Source organism: Staurois parvus, unplaced genomic scaffold, assembly GCF_062004578.1.
Source record: "Staurois parvus isolate SC_StPar_1 unplaced genomic scaffold, SC_StPar_1.0 ptg001366l, whole genome shotgun sequence".
In the NCBI taxonomy this organism is placed as follows: Eukaryota; Metazoa; Chordata; class Amphibia; order Anura; family Ranidae; genus Staurois; species Staurois parvus.
Window position 1 is genome coordinate 313,116 of NW_028319162.1, and position 26,105 is coordinate 339,220.

The 26,105-nt window shown below is 51.6% G+C and overlaps 1 protein-coding gene across 1 annotated transcript in view; it reads right to left on the reverse strand.

Annotated features, from left to right (window-relative positions):
• Nucleotides 1–3,408, reverse strand: part of LOC149436375 (kalirin-like) — a 144,974-nt gene extending 141,566 nt beyond the window's left edge. The window contains exon 1 of the mRNA XM_089661682.1: nucleotides 3,257–3,408. Coding sequence (XP_089517808.1) covers nucleotides 3,257–3,338 — 82 coding nt within the window. The 5' untranslated portion in view covers nucleotides 3,339–3,408. The remainder of the gene's footprint in view (nucleotides 1–3,256) is intronic.
• Between the last annotated feature and the right edge of the window lie 22,697 nt (nucleotides 3,409–26,105).

Consider the following 26,105-nt stretch of genomic DNA (forward strand, 5'->3'; position numbering starts at 1 on the left):
ATACAGTATGGGGGTGATACCTGTACACCGAACTACACAGACAGCACTGATATACAGTATGGGGGTGATACCTGTACACCGAGCTACACAGACAGCACTGATATACAGTATGGGGGCGATACCTGTACACCGAACTACACAGACAGCACTGATATACAGTATGGGGGCGATACCTGTACACCGAGGTACACAGACAGCACTGATATACAGTATGGGGGTGATACCTGTACACCGAACTACACAGACAGCACTGATATACAGTATGGGGGCGATACCTGTACACCGAGCTACACAGACAGCACTGATATACAGTATGGGGGCGATACCTGTACACCGAGCTACACAGACAGCACTGATATACAGTATGGGGGCAATACCTGTACACCGAGCTACACAGACAGCACTGATATACAGTATGGGGGTGATACCTGTACACTGAGCTGCACAGACAGCACTGATATGGGGACACGTACAGAACAAGCCTCCACCCGTCTCACCAATATTCCTCATACCTTCTGCCAGGGCCAAGAATTCGCACACCCAGTGCCACCCTCCACACACCCCGGGCACCACACCTTCACCGTGACCCTAGTCACCCTATGAACTTTAGTTCCCCCAAACCAGGGAGAGGAGAGAAGAGGGAGAGAAAGAATGATGAGAGAGAAGAGAGAGATGAGAGAGAAAAGAAGAAACAGAAAAAAAACAAAGAAGAAAAAAATAGAATAGAACAGAATAGAATAGAGGAGGAGAGGGAATCTGTGACGTTGTGTTCTCAGGGTTGTCGCTCTATATGGGGGTCTCTGCACAGCCCCTTCCTACAGACACAATGCCGAATACTCACTCTGGGACAACAATTGGTGATACCCCTCCCCCTCCCAACAAGGAGAGAGCCTATAGAGATGGAAATGATCCCAACATTGTCAGTATCACCTGGATGGGGCCCCACAGAGCATTCCCAGGCCTGGGAGGGGGGGGTCTGGTGGGGGTCATCACCCGACAGAGACCTCCAGATTTCACTTCCCAAATCTCATGCTGCGCTCAAACTTCTGGACGACCAGCCGCAGCCCCCCCCCACCCCACCCCACCCCGGGGGGAGCCAGACAGCGGTAATATTCCTCCGTCGGGTGACCGGCTCTCAGAATTCTCTGACTTTCCCCGATTTCTCCTGGCTGGGTCGGATAAATGTGAATGGGATCAAATCGGAGAGATTGTCGAGAAATTGTAATAAAAATATCCGCCGGATCAGAGGATCCTCCACCGCGCTCCACATATGATCAGGTGACAGACAAGCTCCACATGTGATCAGGTGACAGACAAGCTCCACATGTGATCAGGTGACAGACAAGCTCCACATGTGATCAGGTGACAGACAAGCTCCACATGTGATCAGGTGGCAGACAAGCTCCACATGTGATCAGGTGGCAGACAAGCTCCACATGTGATCAGGTGACAGACAAGCTCCACATATGATCAGGTGACAGACAAGCTCCACATATGATCAGGTGACAGACAAGCTCCACATATGATCAGGTGACAGACAAGCTCCACATGTGATCAGGTGGCAGACAAGCTCCACATATGATCAGGTGACAGACAAGCTCCACATGTGATCAGGTGGCAGACAAGCTCCACATGTGATCAGGTGGCAGACAAGCTCCACATATGATCAGGTGGCAGACAAGCTCCTCCTGTGAAGTCCTTCTGATCATTTATAATCGATGAAAATAGAAAGTCAATCGGCTTCCCGGGAATTTGCAGCCGCTGTGCTGGTCAATCGGCCACTTTCTATGTGTGTCCTGAGACCAGGAAAAGCCACTATATGGAGAGCTGCGATCTGGAGGTGGAAGAGGATTGGCTCCTGCAGCCGGGGCGCCATCAAACATCCCTGCGTTATCGGGTCATCCTCTGTATGTCTCATGACAGCCCATCGAGGAACTACAAGGCTCAGCATGCCCTACCAGCCTTCAGCTACCAGGGTGTGCTGGGACTTGTAGTTCCTCAGTGGCTGGAGAGTGACATGGCAGCTATACACTCCATGGGCCAAGCCTGATCTTGGGACCCCTTTACTACTTTCTACAATTGGTGACAACCAACAAGGTGCATCAATCTACAAACACCACCATACACACCCCAATATCCACACCGCCATACACCCCCCAATATCCACACCGCCATACACCCCCATACACCCCCCAATATCCACACCGCCATACACCCCCCAATATCCACACCGCCATACACCCCCATACACACCCCAATATCCACACCGCCATACACCCCCCAATATCCACACCGCCATACACCCCCATACACCCCCCAATATCCACACCGCCATACACCCCCCAATATCCACACCGCCATACACCCCCATACACACCCCAATATCCACACCGCCATACACCCCCCAATATCCACACCGCCATACACCCCCATACACCCCCCAATATCCACACCGCTATACACCCCCCAATATCCACACCGTGCAATCCGGACCACCATACACCCCCCAATATCCACACCGCCATACACCCCCCAATATCCACACCGTGCAATCCAGACCACCATACACCCCCCCCAATATCCACACCGCCATACGCACCCCAATATCCACACCGTGCAATCCGCACCTCCATACACCCCCCAATATCCACACCGCCATACGCACCCCAATATCCACACCGTGCAATCCGGACCACCATACACCCCCCAATATCCACACCGCCATACACACCCCAATATCCACACTTTGCAATCCACACCCCCATACACACCCCAATATCCACACCGTGCAATCCGCAACCCCATACACACCCCAATATCCACACCATGCAATCCACACCCCAATATCCACACCGTGCAATCCGCACACCCATACACACCCCAATATCCACACCATGCAATCCACACCCCAATATCCACACCGTGCAATCCGCACCACCATACACACCCCAATATCCATAAGACGGACATCTGCTATGCACTCGAATTCTGCAGAGACCAATAAGAAAATATTGCAGAGAAGAGGCTGAGAACCCAGTTAGAGAGGAAGTTGGGAGCCCCTTAGAACAGAAGCTGAGACCTCCTCAAAGAAGAAGCTGGAACCCCCCAGATAGAAAGCTGGGACCCCCTCAGAGAAGACGCTGGGACCACCTCAGAGAAGACGCTGGGACCCCCTCAGAGAAGACGCTGGGACCCCCTCAGAGAAGATGCTGGGACCCCCTCAGAGAAGACGCTGGGACCCCCATTGCCGGCTCACCTTTCCCCTGGAAGCAACAGCAGCAGCATCGGTCATAGAGCCATTGGAGGGAGCAGACAGGGGGGTCACTTCCACTCTTCATCGTCTCCTAAATCCTCTCATGACCGGGGCACAGCGGGGGCACCAGAGACCGAGAGACACACAGTGTGCAGAGCAGAGCCGAGCCGAGGAATGGAAGGACACCCTGCAGGGCAGGAGGAGGCAGAGCCGGGGAGGAGCAATCCGTGTGTCAGTCGCTGCCCATCTCTGTGTACACACCACACACACCACACCGAGACAGTTACCAGGAAACTGATACAATCTATCCGCCTGTACCCGACGATACAATGTCTCCACCTGTACTCGATGTATCATCGATGTGTGGAGGGATTGTATCATCGGGAACAGGTGGAGACATTGTATTGTCGGGAGCAGGCGGAGGGATTGTATCATCGGGTACAGGTGGAGGGATTGTATCATCGGGTACAGGTGGAGACGTATCATCGGGTACAGGCGGAGGGATTGTATCGGGTACAGGTGGAGGGATTGTATCATCGGGTACAGGTGGAGGGATTGTATCATCGGGTACAGGTGGAGACGTATCATCGGGTACAGGTGGAGGGATTGTATCATGGGGTACAGGTGGAGGGATTGTATCATCGGGTACAGGTGGAGGGATTGTATCATCGGGTACAGGTGGAGGGATTGTATCATCGGGTACAGGCGGAGGGATTGTATCATGGGGTACAGGCGGAGGGATTGTATCATCGGGTACAGGTGAAGGGATTGTATCATGGGGTACAGGTGAAGGGATTGTATCATCGGGTACAGGTGAAGGGATTGTATCATGGGGTACAGGTGAAGGGATTGTATCATGGGGTACAGGTGAAGGGATTGTATCATCGGGTACAGGTGGAGGGATTGTATCATGGGGTACAGGTGAAGGGATTGTATCATGGGGTACAGGTGAAGGGATTGTATCATCGGGTACAGGTGGAGGGATTGTATCATGGGGTACAGGTGAAGGGATTGTATCATCGGGTACAGGCGGAGGGATTGTATCATCGGGTACAGGTGGAGACGTATCATCGGGTACAGGCGGAGGGATTGTATCGGGTACAGGTGGAGGGATTGTATCATCGGGTACAGGCGGAGGGATTGTATCATCGGGTACAGGTGGAGACGTATCATCGGGTACAGGTGGAGGGATTGTATCATGGGGTACAGGTGGAGGGATTGTATCATCGGGTACAGGTGGAGGGATTGTATCATCGGGTACAGGTGGAGGGATTGTATCATCGGGTACAGGCGGAGGGATTGTATCATGGGGTACAGGCGGAGGGATTGTATCATCGGGTACAGGTGAAGGGATTGTATCATGGGGTACAGGTGAAGGGATTGTATCATCGGGTACAGGTGAAGGGATTGTATCATGGGGTACAGGTGGAGGGATTGTATCATCGGGTACAGGTGAAGGGATTGTATCATGGGGTACAGGTGAAGGGATTGTATCATCGGGTACAGGTGGAGGGATTGTATCATGGGGTACAGGTGAAGGGATTGTATCATCGGGTACAGGCGGAGGGATTGTATCATCGGGTACAGGTGGAGACGTATCATCGGGTACAGGTGGAGGGATTGTATCATCGGGTACAGGTGGAGACGTATCATCGGGTACAGGTGGAGACGTATCATCGGGTACAGGTGGAGGGATTGTATCATCGGGTACAGGTGGAGACGTATCATCGGGTACAGGTGGAGGGATTGTATCGGGTACAGGTGGAGGGATTGTATCATCGGGTACAGGGGGAGGGATTGTATCATCGGGTACAGGTGGAGACGTATCATCGGGTACAGGTGGAGGGATTGTATCATCGGGTACAGGGGGAGGGATTGTATCGGGTACAGGTGGAGGGATTGTATCGGGTACAGGTGGAGGGATTGTATCGGATACAGGTGGAGGGATTGTATCGGGTACAGGTGGAGGGATTGTTTCATGGGGTACAGGTGGAGGGATTGTTTCATGGGGTACAGGTGGAGGGATTGTATCGGATACAGGTGGAGGGATTGTATCGGGTACAGGTGGAGGGATTGTTTCATGGGGTACAGGTGGAGACGTATCATCGGGTACAGGTGGAGGGATTGTATCGTCGGGTACAGGCGGAGGGATTGTATCGTCGGGTACAGGCGGAGGGATTGTATCGTCGGGTACAGGCGGAGGGATTGTATCGTCGGGTACAGGCGGAGGGATTGTATCATCGGGTACAGGCGGAGGGATTGTATCATCGGGTACAGGTGGAGACGTATCAATGTCTCCACCTGTACGGGATGATACGTCTCCACCTGTACCCCATGATACAATCCCTCCACCTGTACCCCATGATACAATCCCTCCGCCTGTACCCCATGATACAATCCCTCCACCTGTACCCCATGATACAATCCCCCCTCCTGTACCCGATGATATAATATATGGGCAGCACAGTGGCTCAGTGGTTAGCACAGTGGCTCAATGGTTAGCACTTCCACCTAGCAGGACCGGGGTTGTTGGTCTGACTCTGATGTCCATTTTTCACAATCGCTGACATGCGTTTTTATAGCGTTTTCTTGTGTTGACCCAATAAAAAGAAGCTATTTAGGCTTGTTGCCAGGGAACGAAAACGCATCTCCTGCAGGCATTCAAGGGTTACATTGACTTCTATGGGCCTCTAAACCGCATGAAAATGGATCTGAGCCATTTTCCAAACCGTGTGAACAGCCTATGTACAACATTGCCTTTGATGACACATCTGCTTCCGTGTCTTCCAACACGTGTAATAAATCACAAACGTGTGAACGGGCTCCGGCACATCGCATGTGAACTGCACAGGAACCGCACCGCATTCCAAGTCCCATGCGATTTGTGTGCGGTGCGATCTCAGCCGTGCATTTTGTACCAAAAATCGCACCAAAATAGTGCAGGACCTTTTTTTTCCACACATTAGAATCGGATCGCATTGGGTGTTCACACCATCTGTCATCTGATTCTGCAAATCGCACCGCGTTTTGCGAACTGATTTTGGGGTGTTAACTTCAAATATACACCCGCAGCGGCTGGCACAGATGGTGGGATGGCGATGCGGTGTGGAAATCGCACGGAAACCGCTGCGAATTCTGCACTGCATCATTGTGACCCGGGGCTCAGGACGAGTCAGGAACGAGCTCACAATTGCGCAGAGAAACGCATTGTCCGCAGACATGCGACGATGCCATTCATTCTAAGTAGCACCCCGACGCATCTGCGTTCCAACCGGGGTGTAAACCGAGGACGCCGGTGCTGCAAGGCAGACGTGCCAAGTACTGAGCTGCAGGATGAAAACAGCACGGTACAACAATGCAATAAAAAAACCGCACGCCAACGAACATACACTTTTGAAAAAATGCACTGCGATGTGAATGAGCCCCTCCATTTGTGTCGCCGCCTCCTCTGCCAGGACGGTCAGTCGATCCTCTCCCGCACGGCGCGGTCAGGCAGTGAAGGGGTTAGTTCCTATGACTGGCTTCCCTGTGCCAGTTTTCGGCGCTCATTGTGCGCTCGCTCGGAGAACAGGAGCGCTTTTGTCTTCTCCATAAAGAGGAACTTCTTATCTGCGTTCGCTTCACTGAGCGACCCTCCGGATAGGCTGTGTGCAGCGCCAACCGCGGGGCGAATTTCAGGCTCCAGTGAAGACGAGCGTCTAATCCGGCGATTGTCCGGAGACACGGGATTCCCAATATTGACTTTTTCTACGCGCTTGGCCAGGTTTGGCGGTAAATCGCCGGCGGTTTAATAAACATTGGGCGCGGCGATATTGGAGCTGAAAAAAGATGAAGCGGAAGAGCGCGGCGGAAAGTCTCTTCTTGGATTTGTTTTTGAGGATATTTGGATACAAAGCAGGTTTTTTTTTTAATCCAAATATCAAAATATGGCGGAAAGGCAGCGCAAGGCGAAAGCGCAAAGATGGAATCGTCCCAGAAATCACCGAATTCAGAGGCCACAACCACACCAGTCTGCGGGGGGGGGGGCGGCATTAGAAATTCTGTTGCGCATTCCCGGAGCAGCGAGAGATTAGACGCAATTATTAGGATATCGCAACAAAATCGCTAATGTCGCCCTTTGAATGTTCAGAGCATTAGGGATCCTCTTTATTGGTTTACTTAGGATAAGTTCGCCCCCCCCATCCCGTCCCGTCTCGCCCCACCCCCCCCATCCGAGCACCCCATCCCCCCGGCACCCCATCCTGCGCCCCCCCGGCAACCCAAGCTTTTGGGTTGTCACCGGAACAGGATTGGAGGGGAAATCTTCCAATGGGGACACTAATTCTGGTCACCGGGGGGGGGGGGGGGGCTCAAAGGCTTCCCTTAAAGGGTACTTCCTGTTTGGCTACGACACCATCATCGGTATCAGTGGGAGGAATAGTGCCCCATCATCGGTATCAGTGGGAGGAATAGTGCCCCATCATTGGTATCAGTGGAAGGAATAGTGCCCCGTCATTGGTGTCAGTGGAAGGAATAGTGCCCCATCATTGGTGTCAGTGGGAGGAATAGCGCCCCATCATTGGTGTCAGTGGGAGGAATAGTGCCCCATCATCGGTATCAGTGGGAGGAATAGTGCCCCATCATCGGTGTCAGTGGAAGGAATAGTGCCCCATCATTGGTGTCAGTGGGAGGAATAGCGCCCCATCATTGGTGTCAGTGGGAGGAATAGTGCCCCATCATTGGTGTCAGTGGGAGGAATAGTGCCCCATCATTGGTATCAGTGGGAGGAATAGTGCCCCATCATTGGTGTCAGTGGGAGGAATAGTGCCCCATCATTGGTATCAGTGGGAGGAATAGTGCCCCATCATTGGTGTCAGTGGGAGGAATAGTGCCCCATCATTGGTATCAGTGGGAGGAATAGTGCCCCGTCATTGGTATCAGTGGGAGGAATAGTGCCCCGTCATTGGTGTCAGTGGAAGGAATAGTGCCCCATCATTGGTGTCAGTGGAAGGAATAGTGCCCCATCATTGGTGTCAGTGGGAGGAATAGTGCCCCATCATTGGTGTCAGTGGGAGGAATAGTGCCCCATCATCGGTGTCAGTGGGAGGAATAGTGCCCCATCATTGGTGTCAGTGGGAGGAATAGTGCTCCATCATCGGTGTCAGTGGGAGGAATAGTGCCCCATCATTGGTGTCAGTGGGAGGAATAGTGCCCCATCATTGGTGTCAGTGGGAGGAATAGTGCTCCATCATTGGTGTCAGTGGGAGGAATAGTGTCCCATCATTGGTGTCAGAGGGAGGAATAGTGCCCCATCATTGGTGTCAGTGGGAGGGATAGCGCCTCATCATTGGTGTCAGTGGGAGGGATAGTGCCTCATCATTGGTGTCAGTGGGAGGGATAGTGCTTTATTGTTGGTGTCAGTGGAAGGAACTATACCCTACTGTTGCTGACAGTGGGGGAAATAATACCCCAAGGGCCAGATAGAAGCAAGCAAAGGGCCACATCTGGCCCCCGGGCTGCAGTTTTTTAGATCACTGCCATAGAGGAATGTGCTTTGTTCATATTTCATGTCTGAGGTTTACAGCCACTTTTCTTTTTTGTGGTGCAGCAAATCTAACTGTGGTGTTCAGCAGGTATTAAGCCGGCCCCGTCACCAGGCATCACACCGGCCCCGTCACCAGGCATCACACCGGCCCCGTCACCAGGCATCACACCGGCCCCGTCACCAGGCATCACACCGGCCCCGTCACCAGGCATGACACCGGCCCCGTCACCAGGCATGACACCGGCCCCGTCACCAGGCATCACACCGGCCCCGTCACCAGGCATCACACCGGCCCCGTCACCAGGCATCACACCGGCCCCGTCACCAGGCATGACACCGGCCCCGACACCAGGCATGACACCGGCCCCGTCACCAGGCATGACACCGGCCCCGTCACCAGGCATGACACCGGCCCCGTCACCAGGCATGACACCGGCCCCGTCACCAGGCATGACACCGGCCCCGTCACCAGGCATCACACCGGCCCCGTCACCAGGCATGACACCGGCCCCGTCACCAGGCATGACACCGGCCCCGACACCAGGCATTACACCGGCCCCGTCACCAGGCATGACACCGGCCCCGTCACCAGGCATCACACCGGCCCCGTCACCAGGCATGACACCGGCCCCGTCACCAGGCATGACACCGGCCCCGACACCAGGCATTACACCGGCCCCGTCACCAGGCATGACACCGGCCCCGTCACCAGGCATCACACCGGCCCCGTCACCAGGCATGACACCGGCCCCGACACCAGGCATCACACCGGCCCCGTCACCAGGCATCACACCGGCCCCGTCACCAGGCATCACACCGGCCCCGTCACCAGGCATGACACCGGCCCCGTCACCAGGCATGACACCGGCCCCGTCACCAGGCATGACACCGGCCCCGTCACCAGGCATGACACCGGCCCCGTCACCAGGCATGACACCGGCCCCGTCACCAGGCATGACACCGGCCCCGTCACCAGGCATGACACCGGCCCCGTCACCAGGCATGACACCGGCCCCGACACCAGGCATGACACCGGCCCCGACACCAGGCATGACACCGGCCCCGTCACCATCACCCGTCTCGATATATTTCTGGTTTCTCTCTCTATACGGGTTCCTCTGCCGGGTCGGGCCCCAAGCTGTCCTCCATGGTTTCCATGCGCTGCGCTGATGATGGCCAACAGACCTGAACCCTTTGTTTGCGGTTTGGAATAATTGTCTGATGTTGGGTGTCATTCACATGAAGCACCAGAAGTTCTGGATGTACATTTGGCTGATGGGGTGTAAAGGATTGATTGTCCTGGCTCCGCCCACAGTCCTGGAATGAGGAATAGTCCCCATTCGGGACACGTGACGGAGACATGTGTGTACCTTCTGTCCTAAGAAGTCTTTACTGCGCTGCACACATTTGGAACAGATCGCTCCTCTGGTATAAACGTATTGTACGGCGGCGATTCATCGCGAATGATTGCACAACGCATGCGAGCGATCAATCAGTGCCGCACGTGACTTGTTCCTCCATATGTGTACCATGGCGGGGAACGGCCGGCACTCCCTACATCTGACACCGGAGCGGCCCATTCACAGCATGTGTTGCTGCACTCAGCGCCTGTCATTGTGAATGGCGCCCGAACGCAAAACGCATGCGTGCATAGCAGCACACTGAGCGCGGTACAATGCATGCATGCGTTGCAGCACACTGAGCGCAGTACAATGCATGCATGCGTTGCAGCACACTGAGCGAGGTACAATGCATGGCATCTGTTGCAGCACACTGAGCGCGGTAAAATGCATGGCGTCCGTTGCAGCACACTGAGCGCGGTACAATGCATGGTGTCTGTTGCAGCACACTGAGCGCGGTACAATGCATGCGTCCGTTGCAGCACACTGAGCGTGCTGCAATGCATGCGTCCGTTGCAGCACACTGAGCGCGGTGCAATGCATGGCGTCCATTGCAGCAAACTGAGCGCAGTACAATGCATGGCGTCCGTTGCAGCACACTGAGCGCGGTACAATGCATGCGTCCGTTGCAGCACACTGAGCGCGGTGCAATGCATGCGTCCGTTGCAGCACACTGAGCGCGGTACAATGCATGGCGTCCGTTGCAGCACACTGAGCGCGGTACAATGCATGGCGTCCGTTGCAGCACACTGAGCGCGGTACAATGCATGGCGTCCGTTGCAGCACACTGAGCGCAGAGAATGCATGGCGTCCGTTGCAGCACACTGAGCGCGGTACAATGCATGGCGTCCGTTGCAGTACACTGAGCGCGGTACAATGCATGGCGTCTGTTGCAGCACACTGAGCGCGGTACAATGCATGGCGTCCGTTGCAGCACACTGAGCGCGGTACAATGCATGGCGTCCGTTGCAGCACACTGAGCGCAGAGAATGCATGGCGTCCGTTGCAGCACACTGAGCGAGGTACAATGCATGCGTCCGTTGCAGCACACTGAGCGCGGTACAATGCATGGCGTCCGTTGCAGCACACTGAGCGCGGTACAATGCATGCATCCGTCGCAGCACACTAAGCGCGGTACAATGCATGGCATCTGTTGCAGCACACTGAGCGCGGTACAATGCATGGCGTCCGTTGCAGCACACTGAGCGCGGTACAATGCATGGCGTCCGTTGCAGCACACTGAGCGCGGTACAATGCATGGCGTCCGTTGCAGCACACTGAGCGCAGAGAATGCATGGCGTCCGTTGCAGCACACTGAGCGAGGTACAATGCATGCGTCCGTTGCAGCACACTGAGCGCAGAGAATGCATGGCGTCCGTTGCAGCACACTGAGCGCGGTACAATGCATGCGTCCGTTGCAGCACACTGAGCGCGGTACAATGCATGGCATCCGTTGCAGCACACTGAGCGCGGTACAATGCATGGCGTCCGTTGCAGCACAGTGAGCGCGGTACAATGCATGCATCCGTCGCAGCACACTAAGCGCGGTACAATGCATGGCGTCTGTTGCAGCACACTGAGCGCGGTACAATGCATGGCGTCCGTTGCAGCACAGTGAGCGCGGTACAATGCATGCATCCGTCGCAGCACACTAAGCGCGGTACAATGCATGGCGTCTGTTGCAGCACACTGAGCGCGGTACAATGCATGGCGTCCGTTGCAGCACACTGAGCGCAGAGAATGCATGGCGTCCGTTGCAGCACAGTGAGCGCGGTACAATGCATGGTGTCCGTTGCAGCACACTGAGAGCGGTACAATGCATGGTGTCCCGGCGTTACAGGCAAATGCAGCCTGCAGCTCCAGCACTGAATGTATGGAATGGCGCAGGGGGTGCTGGAGGGTCTATTGATGCTCGCAGGGGATCTATTTTCACTGGGGAGGTCTATTGCTCCTGTTGGTGGATCAATTGTTGCAGAGGGGGTCCTATGTTGCTGGGAGGATCTACCATTGAGGGAGAAGTCTATTGATGCCGGCTGCTGCAGGGTCTATTGATGCCGGCTGCTGGGGGGTCTACTGACGCCGGCTGCTGGAGGGTCTACTGACGCCGGCTGCTGGAGGGTCTACTGACGCCGGCTGCTGGAGGGTCTACTGACGCCGGCAGCTGGAGGGTCTATTGATGCCGGCTGCTGGAGGGTCTTTTGATGCCGGCTGCTGGAGGGTCTACTGACGGCGGCTGCTGGAGGGTCTATTGACGCCGGCTGCTGGAGGGTCTTTTGACGCCGGCTGCTGGAGGGTCTTTTGACGCCGGCTGCTGGAGGGTCTTTTGATGCCGGCTGCTAGAGGGTCTACTGACGCCGGCTGCTGGACGGTCTACTGACGCCGGCTGCTGGACGGTCTACTGACGCCGGCTGCTGGAGGGTCTATTGACGCCGGCTGCTGGAGGGTCTTTTGACGCCGGCTGCTGGAGGGTCTACTGACGGCGGCTGCTGGAGGGTCTATTGACGCCGGCTGCTGGAGGGTCTACTGACGCCGGCTGCTGGAGGGTCTTTTGACGCCGGCTGCTGGAGGGTCTTTTGATGCCGGCTGCTAGAGGGTCTACTGACGCCGGCTGCTGGACGGTCTACTGACGCCGGCTGCTGGACGGTCTACTGACGCCGGCTGCTGGAGGGTCTATTGACGCCGGCTGCTGGAGGGTCTTTTGACGCCGGCTGCTGGAGGGTCTATTGATGCCGGCTGCTGGAGGGTCTATTGATGCCGGCTGCTTGAGGGTCTATTGATGCCGGCTGCTGGAGGGTCTATTGATGCCGGCTGCTGGAGGGTCTATTGATGCCGGCTGCTGGAGGGTCTATTGATGCCGGCTGCTGGAAGGTCGACGCCGGCTGCTGGAAGGTCTTTTGATGCCGGCTGCTGGAGAGTCTTTTGATGCCGGCTGCTGGAGAGTCTTTTGATGCCGGCTGCTGGAGAGTCTTTTGATGCCGGCTGCTGGAGAGTCTTTTGATGCCGGCTGCTGGAGAGTCTTTTGATGCCGGCTGCTGGAGGGGCTATTGATGCCGGCTGCTGGAGGGTCTATTGACGCCGGCTGCTGGAGGGTCTACTGACGCCGGCTGCTGGAGGGTCTACTGACGCCGGCTGCTGGAGGGTCTACTGATGCCGGCTGCTGGAGGGTCTATTGATGCCGGCTGCTGGAGGGTCTACTGACGCCGGCTGCTGGAGGGTCTTTTGATGCCGGCTGCTGGAGGATCTATTGTTGCCGGCTGCTGGAGGGTCTATTGATGCCGGCTGCTGGAGGGTCTATTGATGCCGGCTGCTGGAGGGTCTATTGATGCCGGCTGCTGGAGGGTCTATTGATGCCGGCTGCTGGAGGGTCTATTGATGCCGGCTGCTGGAGGGGCTATTTATGCCGGCTGCTGGAGGGTCTATTGATGCCGGCTGCTGGAGGGTCTATTGATGCCGGCTGCTGGAGGGTCTATTGATGCCGGCTGCTGGAGGGTCTATTGATGCCGGCTGCTGGAGGGTCTATTGATGCCGGCTGCTGGAAGGTCGACGCCGGCTGCTGGAAGGTCTTTTGATGCCGGCTGCTGGAGAGTCTTTTGATTCCGGCTGCTGGAGGGGCTATTGATGCCGGCTGCTGGAGGGGCTATTGATGCTGCCTGCTGGGGGGTCTTTTAATGCTGCCTGCTGGGGGGTCTATTGATGCCGGCTGCTGGAGGGTCTACTGACGCCGGCTGCTGGAGGGTCTACTGACGCCGGCTGCTGGAGGGTCTTTTGATGCCGGCTGCTGGAGGGTCTATTGATGCCGGCTGCTGGAGGGTCTATTGATGCCGGCTGCTGGAGGGTCTATTGATGCCGGCTGCTGGAGGGTCTATTGATGCCGGCTGCTGGAGGGTCTATTGATGCCGGCTGCTGGAGGGGCTATTTATGCCGGCTGCTGGAGGGTCTATTGATGCCGGCTGCTGGAGGGTCTATTGATGCCGGCTGCTGGAGGGTCTATTGATGCCGGCTGCTGGAGGGTCTATTGATGCCGGCTGCTGGAGGGTCTATTGATGCCGGCTGCTGGAAGGTCGACGCCGGCTGCTGGAAGGTCTTTTGATGCCGGCTGCTGGAGAGTCTTTTGATTCCGGCTGCTGGAGGGGCTATTGATGCCGGCTGCTGGAGGGGCTATTGATGCTGCCTGCTGGGGGGTCTTTTAATGCTGCCTGCTGGGGGGTCTATTGATGCCGGCTGCTGGAGGGTCTACTGACGCCGGCTGCTGGAGGGTCTACTGACGCCGGCTGCTGGAGGGTCTTTTGATGCCGGCTGCTGGAGGGTCTATTGATGCCGGCTGCTGGAGGGTCTATTGATGCCGGCTGCTGGAGGGTCTATTGATGCCGGCTGCTGGAGGGTCTATTGATGCCGGCTGCTGGAGGGTCTATTGATGCCGGCTGCTGGAGGGGCTATTTATGCCGGCTGCTGGAGGGTCTATTGATGCCGGCTGCTGGAGGGTCTATTGATGCCGGCTGCTGGAGGGTCTATTGATGCCGGCTGCTGGAGGGTCTATTGATGCCGGCTGCTGGAGGGTCTATTGATGCCGGCTGCTGGAAGGTCGACGCCGGCTGCTGGAAGGTCTTTTGATGCCGGCTGCTGGAGAGTCTTTTGATTCCGGCTGCTGGAGGGGCTATTGATGCCGGCTGCTGGAGGGGCTATTGATGCTGCCTGCTGGGGGGTCTTTTAATGCTGCCTGCTGGGGGGTCTATTGATGCCGGCTGCTGGAGGGTCTACTGACGCCGGCTGCTGGAGGGTCTACTGACGCCGGCTGCTGGAGGGTCTACTGACGCCGGCTGCTGGAGGGTCTTTTGATGCCGGCTGCTGGAGGATCTATTGTTGCCGGCTGCTGGAGGGTCTATTGATGCCGGCTGCTGGAGGGTCTATTGATGCCGGCTGCTGGAGGGTCTTTTGATGCTGGCTGATGGAGAGTCTATTAATGCTGGTTGCTGGAGGGGCTATTGATGCTGGCTGCTGGGAGATCTGTTGTTGTTGCTGAGGGACTATTGTTGTTAGGGGGGTTATTTTGTTGTGGGGGGGATCGATTGTTGCAGACTGCAAGGATCTATTGTACTGCTTTTTTTTGCTATCATTAACAAATTCCATACAAATGACTTAGCACCACAAAATGATACTTGGTTCTATATTTTCTATAAGGGGCGGTACTGGGAGCTGGGTAGGAAGTGGAACCAGGGGACAGAGGTGGGTAAGGGGCAAAGACAAGGGGGGGGGGGTCCTGCACCTATTCTCTGAGAGAAAAAGCCGTGCGGTGCAGTGTAATGTTCATGGTCAGCACATTAACTGATTGGCTCATTTTGCTGCCTCTCTCTCCCCCAGTCTGAGCTCTGCTGTACAGGGAACTGCAAGGGGAGGGTGCCGGGTCACATTCAAGAACTTACAGAGCCTGGGCTCAGAGGAAGCTGAGGAATGATGCTGGATGTCAGGCTGGGCTCAGAGGAAGCTGAGAAATGATGCTGGATGTCAGGCTGGGCTCAGAGGAAGCTGAGGAATGATGGTGGATGTCAGGCTGAGGACATCTAGTGGCACAAAAGAAGTACTGCCATGGGCAGCTTGGGACTGAAGGTGACTATTGCGGCAAAAGCCGACTATGAAACAATAAAAGATGTAATAATGAATTCATTTGTGTCTTTTATATCAGCCTGAAGTTAAGTTTTAAGCAGCTGCAGATATGTCCAATCACTGCAGGCAGAGGCAGAGTTCAGCGGCATGACGTCAGTGCCAGTTCAGGTCCCCCCAAAGCATCACTCATGTTATTGAGGGTTCGGATCCCCCCCGGGGCATCTATAAAGAAACTTCCCATCAGATCCAATACTGGGCGGCGTACGCGCTCTGCGCGCGTTGCCGGGTGACGCCGGCCGCGCGCGGCTCAGGGTTAGCTCCCGTATTGACTCTTCTTATCTCCTCTCTATTCAATCCAAACCCCGCTGAGAAAATAGGAAATATTTTCCCAGCTCCGGTGTCATCGCTGCAAAAACAAATCCCGCGTTTTATACGAATCAGCTGACCCGCGCTTCCTCTTCCTGTGACATCACCGTGACCTCATCGCCGCACAAAATGAGAGATAGCAAGTTATGGAAAAAAAAAAATCTCCATTCTTCTCGCTGCAGACACGGAGAGCGCCCGGAGAGGGAAGGCAGGTGCGCGCTGCGTGGAAATGGCGCCAAAGGACGATCGCTCAACATCGGAAAGATAAATAAGGAAGTGGCCCCTCCCCCACGTCTATGGAGTTACAATAATAGTTAAATAAATGTTACCAAAATGGCAGCCGGCGCGTCACATCCCACACCTGTCCGATACGGAATCATCCCGCAAATCAGCACATTTCAGATTTTTTTAAAACTTTATTTTTCAGCGATGACATCACAAGATAATGTTGGAAAATCGTCACAAATGTGTGTGCGCTTCCACTAGGGGGGAGGAGATGGGACAAGACTTCCACCAGGGGGCAGGAGATGGGACAAGACTTCCACTAGGGGGGCAGGAGATGGGACAAGACTTCCACCAGGGGGCAGGAGATGGGACAAGACTTCCACCAGGGGGCAGGAGATGGGACAAGACTTCCACTAGGGGGGCAGGAGATGGGACAAGACTTCCACTAGGGGGGGCAGGAGATGGGACAAGACTTCCACCGGGGGGCAGGAGATGGGACAAGACTTCCACTAGGGGGGCAAGAGATGGGACAAGACTTCCACTAGGGGGGCAGGAGATGGGACAAGACTTCCACTAGGGGGGCAGGAGATGGGACAAGACTTCCACTAGGGGGGCAGGAGATGGGACAAGACTTCCATTGGGGGGCAGGAGATGGGACAAGACTTCCACCGGGGGGCAGGAGATGGGACAAGACTTCCACCGGGGGGCAGGAGATGGGACAAGACTTCCCCCGGGGGGCAGGAGATGGGACAAGACTTCCACCGGGGGGCAGGAGATGGGACAAGACTTCCACCGGGGAGCAGGAGATGGGACAAGACTTCCACCGGGGGGCAGGAGATGGGACAAGACTTCCACCGGGGGGCAGGAGATGGGACAAGACTTCCACCGGGGGGCAGGAGATGGGACAAGACTTCCACCGGGGGGCAGGAGATGGGACAAGACTTCCCCCGGGGGGGCAGGAGATGGGACAAGACTTCCACCGGGGGGCAGGAGATGGGACAAGACTTCCACCGGGGGGGCAGGAGATGGGTCAAGACTTCCACCGGGGGGCAGGAGATGGGACAAGACTTCCACTAGGGGGGCAGGAGATGGGACAAGACTTCCACCGGGGGGCAGGAGATGGGACAAGACTTCCACCGGGGGGCAGGAGATGGGACAAGACTTCCACCGGGGGGCAGGAGATGGGACAAGACTTCCACCGGGGGGCAGGAGATGGGACAAGACTTCCACTAGGGGGGGGCAGGAGATGGGACAAGACTTCCACTAGGGGGCAGGAGATGGGACAAGACTTCCACTAGGGGGGCAGGAGATGGGACAAGACTTCCACTAGGGGGCAGGAGATGGGACAAGACTTCCACTAGGGGGCAGGAGATGGGACAAGACTTCCACTAGGGGGGCAGGAGATGGGACAAGACTTCCACTAGGGGGGCAGGAGATGGGACAAGACTTCCACTAGGGGGCAGGAGATGGGACAAGACTTCCACTAGGGGGGCAGGAGATGGGACAAGACTTCCACTAGGGGGCAGGAGATGGGACAAGACTTCCACTAGGGGGCAGGAGATGGGACAAGACTTCCACTAGGGGGCAGGAGATGGGACAAGACTTCCACTAGGGGGCAGGAGATGGGACAAGACTTCCACTAGGGGGCAGGAGATGGGACAAGACTTCCACTAGGGGGCAGGAGATGGGACAAGACTTCCACTAGGGGGCAGGAGATGGGACAAGACTTCCACTAGGGGGCAGGAGATGGGACAAGTCTTCCACTAGGGGGCAGGAGATGGGACAAGACTTCCACTAGGGGGGCAGGAGATGGGACAAGACTTCCACTAGGGGGCAGGAGATGGGACAAGACTTCCACTAGGGGGCAGGAGATGGGACAAGACTTGCGGGGAGTCTTGGAGAGGTGGGATACTCATTGGCACCAGCGGCCAATCACAAGTACAGCAAAGTAAAAGCACATAGGGGAGGGCGGAGACGCAGAATCTAAGGTCTGCCATCTTTTTCCGAGCGCCATCTTGGTTACGCATTACTTAGCATGACTAAATATATTAGATCGATTAAAATTTAGCATGGGTGCCACGCTAGTGGTGCTAAAATCCAGACAGATATTTTATTGAATGATCAACAGTATGAAAAATCCAACACGTTTCTGGGAGGTCACATCCCCCCCATATTTATGAATCTCCTATGAAAAGTCAGTATTGGCTTCATGCTGTACAACTTACCATTTTTATATCTTTGTATGAGATCGATCAATATTTTCAAAAGCGCTCTCAATCCAGGAAATGTTGAAATCATATTCTGATGAAGGGGGGATGTGACCCCCAGAAACGTGTTGGATTTTTCATACTGTACTGCAGCAATGACTGGACAAGAGCAGTTTACAAATATTTATGAATCTCCAATGAAAAGTCAGTATTGGCTTCATGCTGCACAACCTTCTATTTTTATCTCTTCGTATGAGATCGATCAATAATTTCAAAAGCGCTCTCAATCCAGGAAATGCTGAAATCAATTCTGATGAAGGGGGATGTGACCCCCAAAAACGTGTTGGATTTTTCATACTGTTGATCCTTCAAGAAATATCCTTCTGGTCTTTATCTAATCTGACCTAAAAATGTCTGTATTAATGATGTCTCCCCTGCTGGTGGCTTTCTTATTGCCTGATATTGGGGGTTGCAGTCAGATTTGCCCCCCCCCCTCCCGGGGGCCTTTATATACAGGTCTGCCATCTTTTCCGAGCACCATTCTGGTTACGCGTTACTTAGCATGACTAAATATATTCGATCGATAAAATGTAGCACGGGTGCCACACTAATGGTGCTAAAATCAAGAAAGATATTGAATGATCAACAGTATGAAAAATCCAACACGTTTCTGGGGGGTCACATTCCCCCTTCATCAGAATAGGACTGCAGCAATGCCTGGACAAGAGCACTTTGAAAATATTTATCAATAAATGAAGTAGTATTGGCACAACCTGCTAATGTCATCCTTTCATATAAAATCGATCAATATTTTCAAAGCACCCGCAGTCCAGGAAATGCTGAAATCATATTCTGATGAAGGGGATGTGACCCCCAGAAACGTGTTGGATTTTTCATACTGTTGATCCTTCAAGAAAATATCCTTCTGGCCTTTATCTCCACCACTCGTGCACAACAAAAAATATCTGTATTAAATGATGTCTCCCCTGCTGGTGACTTATTACCTGATATTTTCAATATTTTCAAAAGTGCTCTCAGTCCAGAAACGTGTTGGATTTTTCATACTGTTGATCCTTGGACTTTATCTCCACCACTCTTGTACAACAACAAAATTCTGTATTGATGATGTCTCCCCTGCTGGTGGCCCTCTTATTACCTGATATTGCGGGTTGCAGGGTTACAGTCCAGACGGATATTTTATTGAATGATCAACAGTATGAAAAATCTAACACGTTTCTGGGCGGTCACATCCCCCTTCATCAGAATAGGACTGCAGCAATGCCTGGACAAGAGCAGTTTGAAAATATTTATCAATGAATGAAGTAGTATTGGCACAACCTGCTAATGTCATCTTTTCATATAAAATCGATCAATATTTTCAAAGCACCCGCAGTGCAGGAAATGCTGAAATCATATTCTGATGAAGGGGATGTGACCCCCAGAAACGTGTTGGATTTTTCATACTGTTGATCCTTCAAGAAAATATCCTTCTGGCCTTTATCTCCACCACTCGTGCACAACAAAAACATCTGTATTAATGATGTCTCCCCTGCTGGTGACTTATTACCTGATATTTTCAATATTTTCAAAAGTGCTCTCAGTCCAGAAACGTGTTGGATTTTTCATACTGTTGATCCTTGGACGTTATCTCCACCACTCATGCACAACAACAAAATTCTGTATTGATGATGTCTCCCCTGCTGGTGGCCCTCTTATTACCTGATATTGCGGGTTGCAGGGTTACAGTCCAATCTGCCGCCCCCCCCCCCCCCCCCCCCGGGGCCTTTATATACAGGTCTGCCATCTTTTCTGAGCACGATTCTGGTTACGCATTACTTAGCATGTCTAAATATATTCGATCGATGAAATGTAGCATGGATGCCACGCTAGTGGTGCTAAAATCCAGACGGATATTTTATTGAATGATCAACAGTATGAAAAATCCAACACGTTTCTGGGGGGTCACATCCCCCTTCATCAGAATAGGACTGCAGCAATGCCTGGACAAGAGCAGTTTGAAAATATTTATCAATGAATGAAGTAGTATTGGCACAACCTGCTAATGTCATCTTTTCATATAAAATCGATCAATATTTTCAAAGCACCCTCAGTGCAGGAAATGCTGAAATCATATTCTGATGACGGGGGATGTGACCCCCAGAAACGTGTTGGATTTTTTATACTGTTGATCCTTCAAGAAAATATTCTTCTGGCCTTTATCTCCACCACTCGTGCACAACAAAAAATATCTGTATTAATGATGTCTCCCCTGTTGGTGGCTTCCCTATTACATGATATTGGGGGCTGCAGTTAGATTTGCACCCCCCCCCCTCCCCCCCGGTTCTGCTATCTTTTCTGAGTGCCACTCTGCTTACACATTACTTAACATGACTTAATGTATCTGATATATAACATGTAGCATGGGTCCCACACTGGTGGTGAAAAATATACAGAAGGATATTTTATGGAATGATCAACAGTATGACAAATCCAACACGTTTCTGGGGGGTCACATCCCCCCTTCATCAGAATACGACTTTAGCAATTCCTGGACAAGAACAGTTTGAAAATATTTATCAATGAATGAAGTAGTATTGGCACAACCTGCTAATGTCATCTCTTCAGGGGCGGACTGACAACTCATGGGGCCCCCAGGCAATAGGGGATCATGGGGCCCCTGTGCCCTCGCCCAAACTCAAAAAAGCCTATGAAAAAGGTACCAGGGGCATCTCATGGGGCCCCCTATTGACCCCGGGCCCTCAGGCAGTGCCCAAGTTTCCAAATGGTCAGTCCGCCCCTGCATCTCTTCATATAAAATCGATCAATATTTTCAAAGCGCTCTCAATCTGGGCATCTCAGAAGTCACATCCTGATGAAGGAGGATGTGACCCCCCAGAAACGTGTTGGATTTTTCATACTGTTGGTCCCGTCAAAATTTTCTTCTGAATTTTATCTCCAGCACTCACACATCAAAAACGTCTCTATTAATCGTCTCCCCTGCTGGTGGCTTTCTTACTGCCCGATATTGGAGGCTGCAGTCAGATTTGCCCCAGGGGCACTTTTATACGCAGGTCCGCCATCTTTTCCAAATTACATTCTTCTGACACATTTCTTCACGACTAAACCTGATATATGAAGTATGGGCGCCACACTCCTGGTGACAAAATCCAGATGGATATTAAATTGAACGATCAGTGGTATGAAAAACCCAACACATTTCTGGAGGGGGGGCACACCCCACTTCATCACAACAGGATTTCAGCAATGCCTGGACTGAAAGCGGTTTGGAAACATTTATGAACCTCACATGAAAAAGTCAGCATTGGCTTCTTGCTGAGCGACCTGCTAATGTAAGATCATATGAGATCGATCGATATTTTCATCCGGCTCTCAGTCCAGACATTGCTGAAGTCCTATTCTGGAGGAGGAGATGTGACCCCCCAGAAACGTGTTGGATTTTTTCATGCTGTTGATCATTTAATAACGATATCACGCATGCTACATTTTATATATCGGATAGATTCTGCCGTCAGTAGAATGAAGAATGGGAAAGATGGCGGACCTGTAAAGGTCTCCAAACCCGACTCCCGATACCAGGCAATATGGAATCTGCCAGCGCGGGGGGTGGGGGGGGGGCGGACATGTTATTAGAGGTTCTATGAGGACAGGCAGGAACGTACAGAGAAGGATTCAGTGACAGATCAATACTTCCCATCGATCTCTGACCAATCAGCTTTCCTGGGGAGCGAGACGCCTGGAGGGAGGACGCAGATCCCGGGAAAGGTTGTCAGGAATAAAGGCTCCCAGCAGGCACTGGGGATGAATGTGGAGTTCAACGGGGCCACTGACACCGAAGATCATTACTGGAAGCCGGGAGGAATGCGGAGGAACCCGTCCCGTCACCTGAAATACTAGTTCCATTCTGATGTTCCCTGCCGGGGGGGGGGGGGGGGACATGTCCCCGTGTCTGTGACAACCTAGTCTCTATAGGAGGAAGGTCAGACTTCAGTGAAACTCAGGGCCCCCATAGGGTGACCGAAACCTTCAGGGGGCCCTATTGTGTCTGAGGGCCACTAGGCATGCTAAGTTCCAGAAAGAGATTACAGCACCTAATTATCATCACAATATTCAGGGCAACATATTATCCCGTTTCCCAAAGGATTTCAATGTAAATGAGGGAAGGAAATGTTGATCATCTACTAGAAAACAGCAGGGGGGGGGTGTATTGGGGGGGTCTAAACCCTAAAAGAGGACCTGTCATCATAGTGTTTCTGTTAAGCACAGCATGCTGAGTATCGTGTCAATGTAACACTTCCAGGTATTGAGTACCTCTCACAGAGACCACAATAGTCCCACCGACCGCACTTTTCTCTCCAGAAGGACGGCGCCATCTCTGTTCAGGCATCATCCAGGGGCACCATCTACTCCTTGGCCTGAGATGCCGGATCAGAGATGACACAATTGTGATGTCTGTGCAGTTCCAGGCCGTGTTTACAAATGTCTGACACAAATCAGCTCCTGCTGCAGCCTCTCACCTTGTGACTTTCTACAAAGTTACAATGTACAGTCCAATCACTGGGGAGGGGAGACTGAGGAAATGCCTCCTCCTCCTTCTACAAAGTTACAATGTACAGTCTGATCACAGTGGGAGGGGAGACTGAGGAAACGCCTCCTCTTCCTTCTGCAAAGGAACAATGTACAGTCTGATCACTGGGGGAGGGGGGGACTGAGGAAATGCTTCCTCCTGCCTACAGCAGACTGATGACATCATCACAGCCTAGGCAGAGGCTGAATGGTTCCATACATCACGCTGGTCTACAATGTGAAATATATCTGTGCTGAAGCTTCAGCCATGATGTGAAGTCTGCGATGCGATGGGATGGGATGCGATGGGATGGGATACGATGGGATAGGATGGGATGGGATGCGATGGGATGCGATGGGATGCGATGGGATGTGAAGGGATGCGATGGGATGTGAAGGGATGCGATGGGATGTGAAGGGATGCGATGGGATGTGAAGGGATGCGATGGGATGTGAAGGGATGCGATGGGATGTGATGCGAAGGGATGGGATGCGTTGTGATGGGATGCGATGGGATGGGATGCGTTGCGATGGGATGCAATGGGATGTGATGGGGTGCGATGGGATGTGAAGGGATGCGATGGGATGTGAAGGGATGCGATGGGATGTGAAGGGATGCAATGGGATGCGAAGGGATGGGATGCGAAGGGATGGGATGCGTTGTGATGTGATGCGAAGGGATGGGATGCGTTGTGATGTGATGCGAAGGGATGGGATGCGAAGGGATGGGATGCGAAGGGATGGGATGCGAAGGGATGGGATGCGAAGGGATGGGATGCGAAGGGATGGGATGCGAAGGGATGGGATGCGTTGTGATGGGATGCGATGGGATGGGATGCGTTGTGATGGGATGCGATGGGATGGGATGCGTTGCGATGGGATATGATGGGGTGCCCCTACGGAACGCTTTGCCCCTCAGAACATCGCTATAGCTCAGTGATCTCAGCTCAGGCCGAGTCTGCAGAGGATGAAGAATCTGGGAATTTGACTCAATGTTGTGTAGAGTTGTCACCGCGGAGTCCCATAGTTGAAGCAGAACAATCATGAGTCGGACAGAACCGACACTCAGGATGATAAATGACCCCCCCCCCCCACGTCCCTCAATATCACACTGTCTTCCAGCTCTGACATACTCTGTAGCGTTGTACAAGAGAGGGGCGCAGTCCATTGTCAGAGGTCAGGGTCTAGTTCTGGGAAGTGGCGCCCCCTGGGGGCTGGCAGGAGGATGAGCCTGTGTGCAGGTGGCCGGGACAGATAAGGGTCGGCTCAGGTGGGTCACTTCCAGGCCATCAGACACTCACAGAGACGAGACATCTGCTTCCCGAACATCTCCCAACCCCAGCGCCGCGCCCGCCGACCCGAATGGAAATACAGGGGAGGAGCCAGGACTACAACTCTCAGCATGTCGGAGGAGGGGAGGAAATAACACGAAGCAAATGGAAGCGAGGGGCCCCTGGAGGTCCAGACAGTGAGCACTCAAAGACTTGTTTTTTATACAATCCGCCATGTTCAAAGGTGAACTCTGTACAGAGATATATATATATTGTAATCTATTATTTATACAATGTATCCGCGTTATTATTATAGAAGTCATCCATATTATTACACAATATATTCCTATAATTACACAATGTATTTGTATTATTATACAAGGTTTCTGTAGTATTATTTTCATACAATGTGTCTGCATTAATATTATTATTTGTAAAAATAAACAATGTATCCGCGTTATTATTATAGAAGTCATCCATATTATTACACAATGTATATGTATTATTGTACAATGTTTCTGTATTATTATACAATGTATCCGTATTATTATTATTATTATTATTATTATTATACAATGTATCCGTATTATTATTATTATTATACAATGTATCCGTATTATTATTATTATACAATGTATCCATATTATTATTATTATTATTATTATACAATGTATCCGTATTATTATTATTATACAATGTATCCGTGTTATTATTATTATTATTATTATACAATGTATCCATATTATTATTGTTATTATTATACAATGTATCCGTATTATTATTATTATTATTATTATTATACAATGTATCCGTGTTATTATTATTATTATTATTATACAATGTATCCGTATTATTATTATTATTATTATTATTATACAATGTATCCGTATTATTATTATTATTATTATACAATGTATCCGTGTTATTATTATTAATTATTATTATTATACAATGTATCCATATTATTATTATTATTATTATACAATGTATCCGTATTATTATTATTATACAATGTATCCGTATTATTATTATTATTATTATACAATGTATCCGTATTATTATTATTAATTATTATTATTATTATACAATGTATCCATATTATTATTATTATTATTATACAATGTATCCGTATTATTATTATTATACAATGTATCCGTATTATTATTATTAATTATTATTATTATTATACAATGTATCCATATTATTATTGTTATTATTATACAATGTATCCGTATTATTATTATTATTATACAATGTATCCGTATTATTATTATTATTATACAATGTATCCGTATTATTATTATTAATTATTATTATTATACAATGTATCCGTATTATTATTATTATTATACAATGTATCCGTATTATTATTATTATTATTATACAATGTATCCGTGTTATTATTATTAATTATTATTATTATACAATGTATCCGTATTATTATTATTATTATTATTATACAATGTATCCGTATTATTATTATTATACAATGTATCCGTATTATTATTATACAATGTATCCGTATTATTATTATTATTATACAATGTATCCGTATTATTATTATACAATGTATCCGTATTATTATTATACAATGTATCCGTGTTATTATTATTATTATACAATGTATCCGTATTATTATTATACAATGTATCCGTATTATTATTATACAATGTA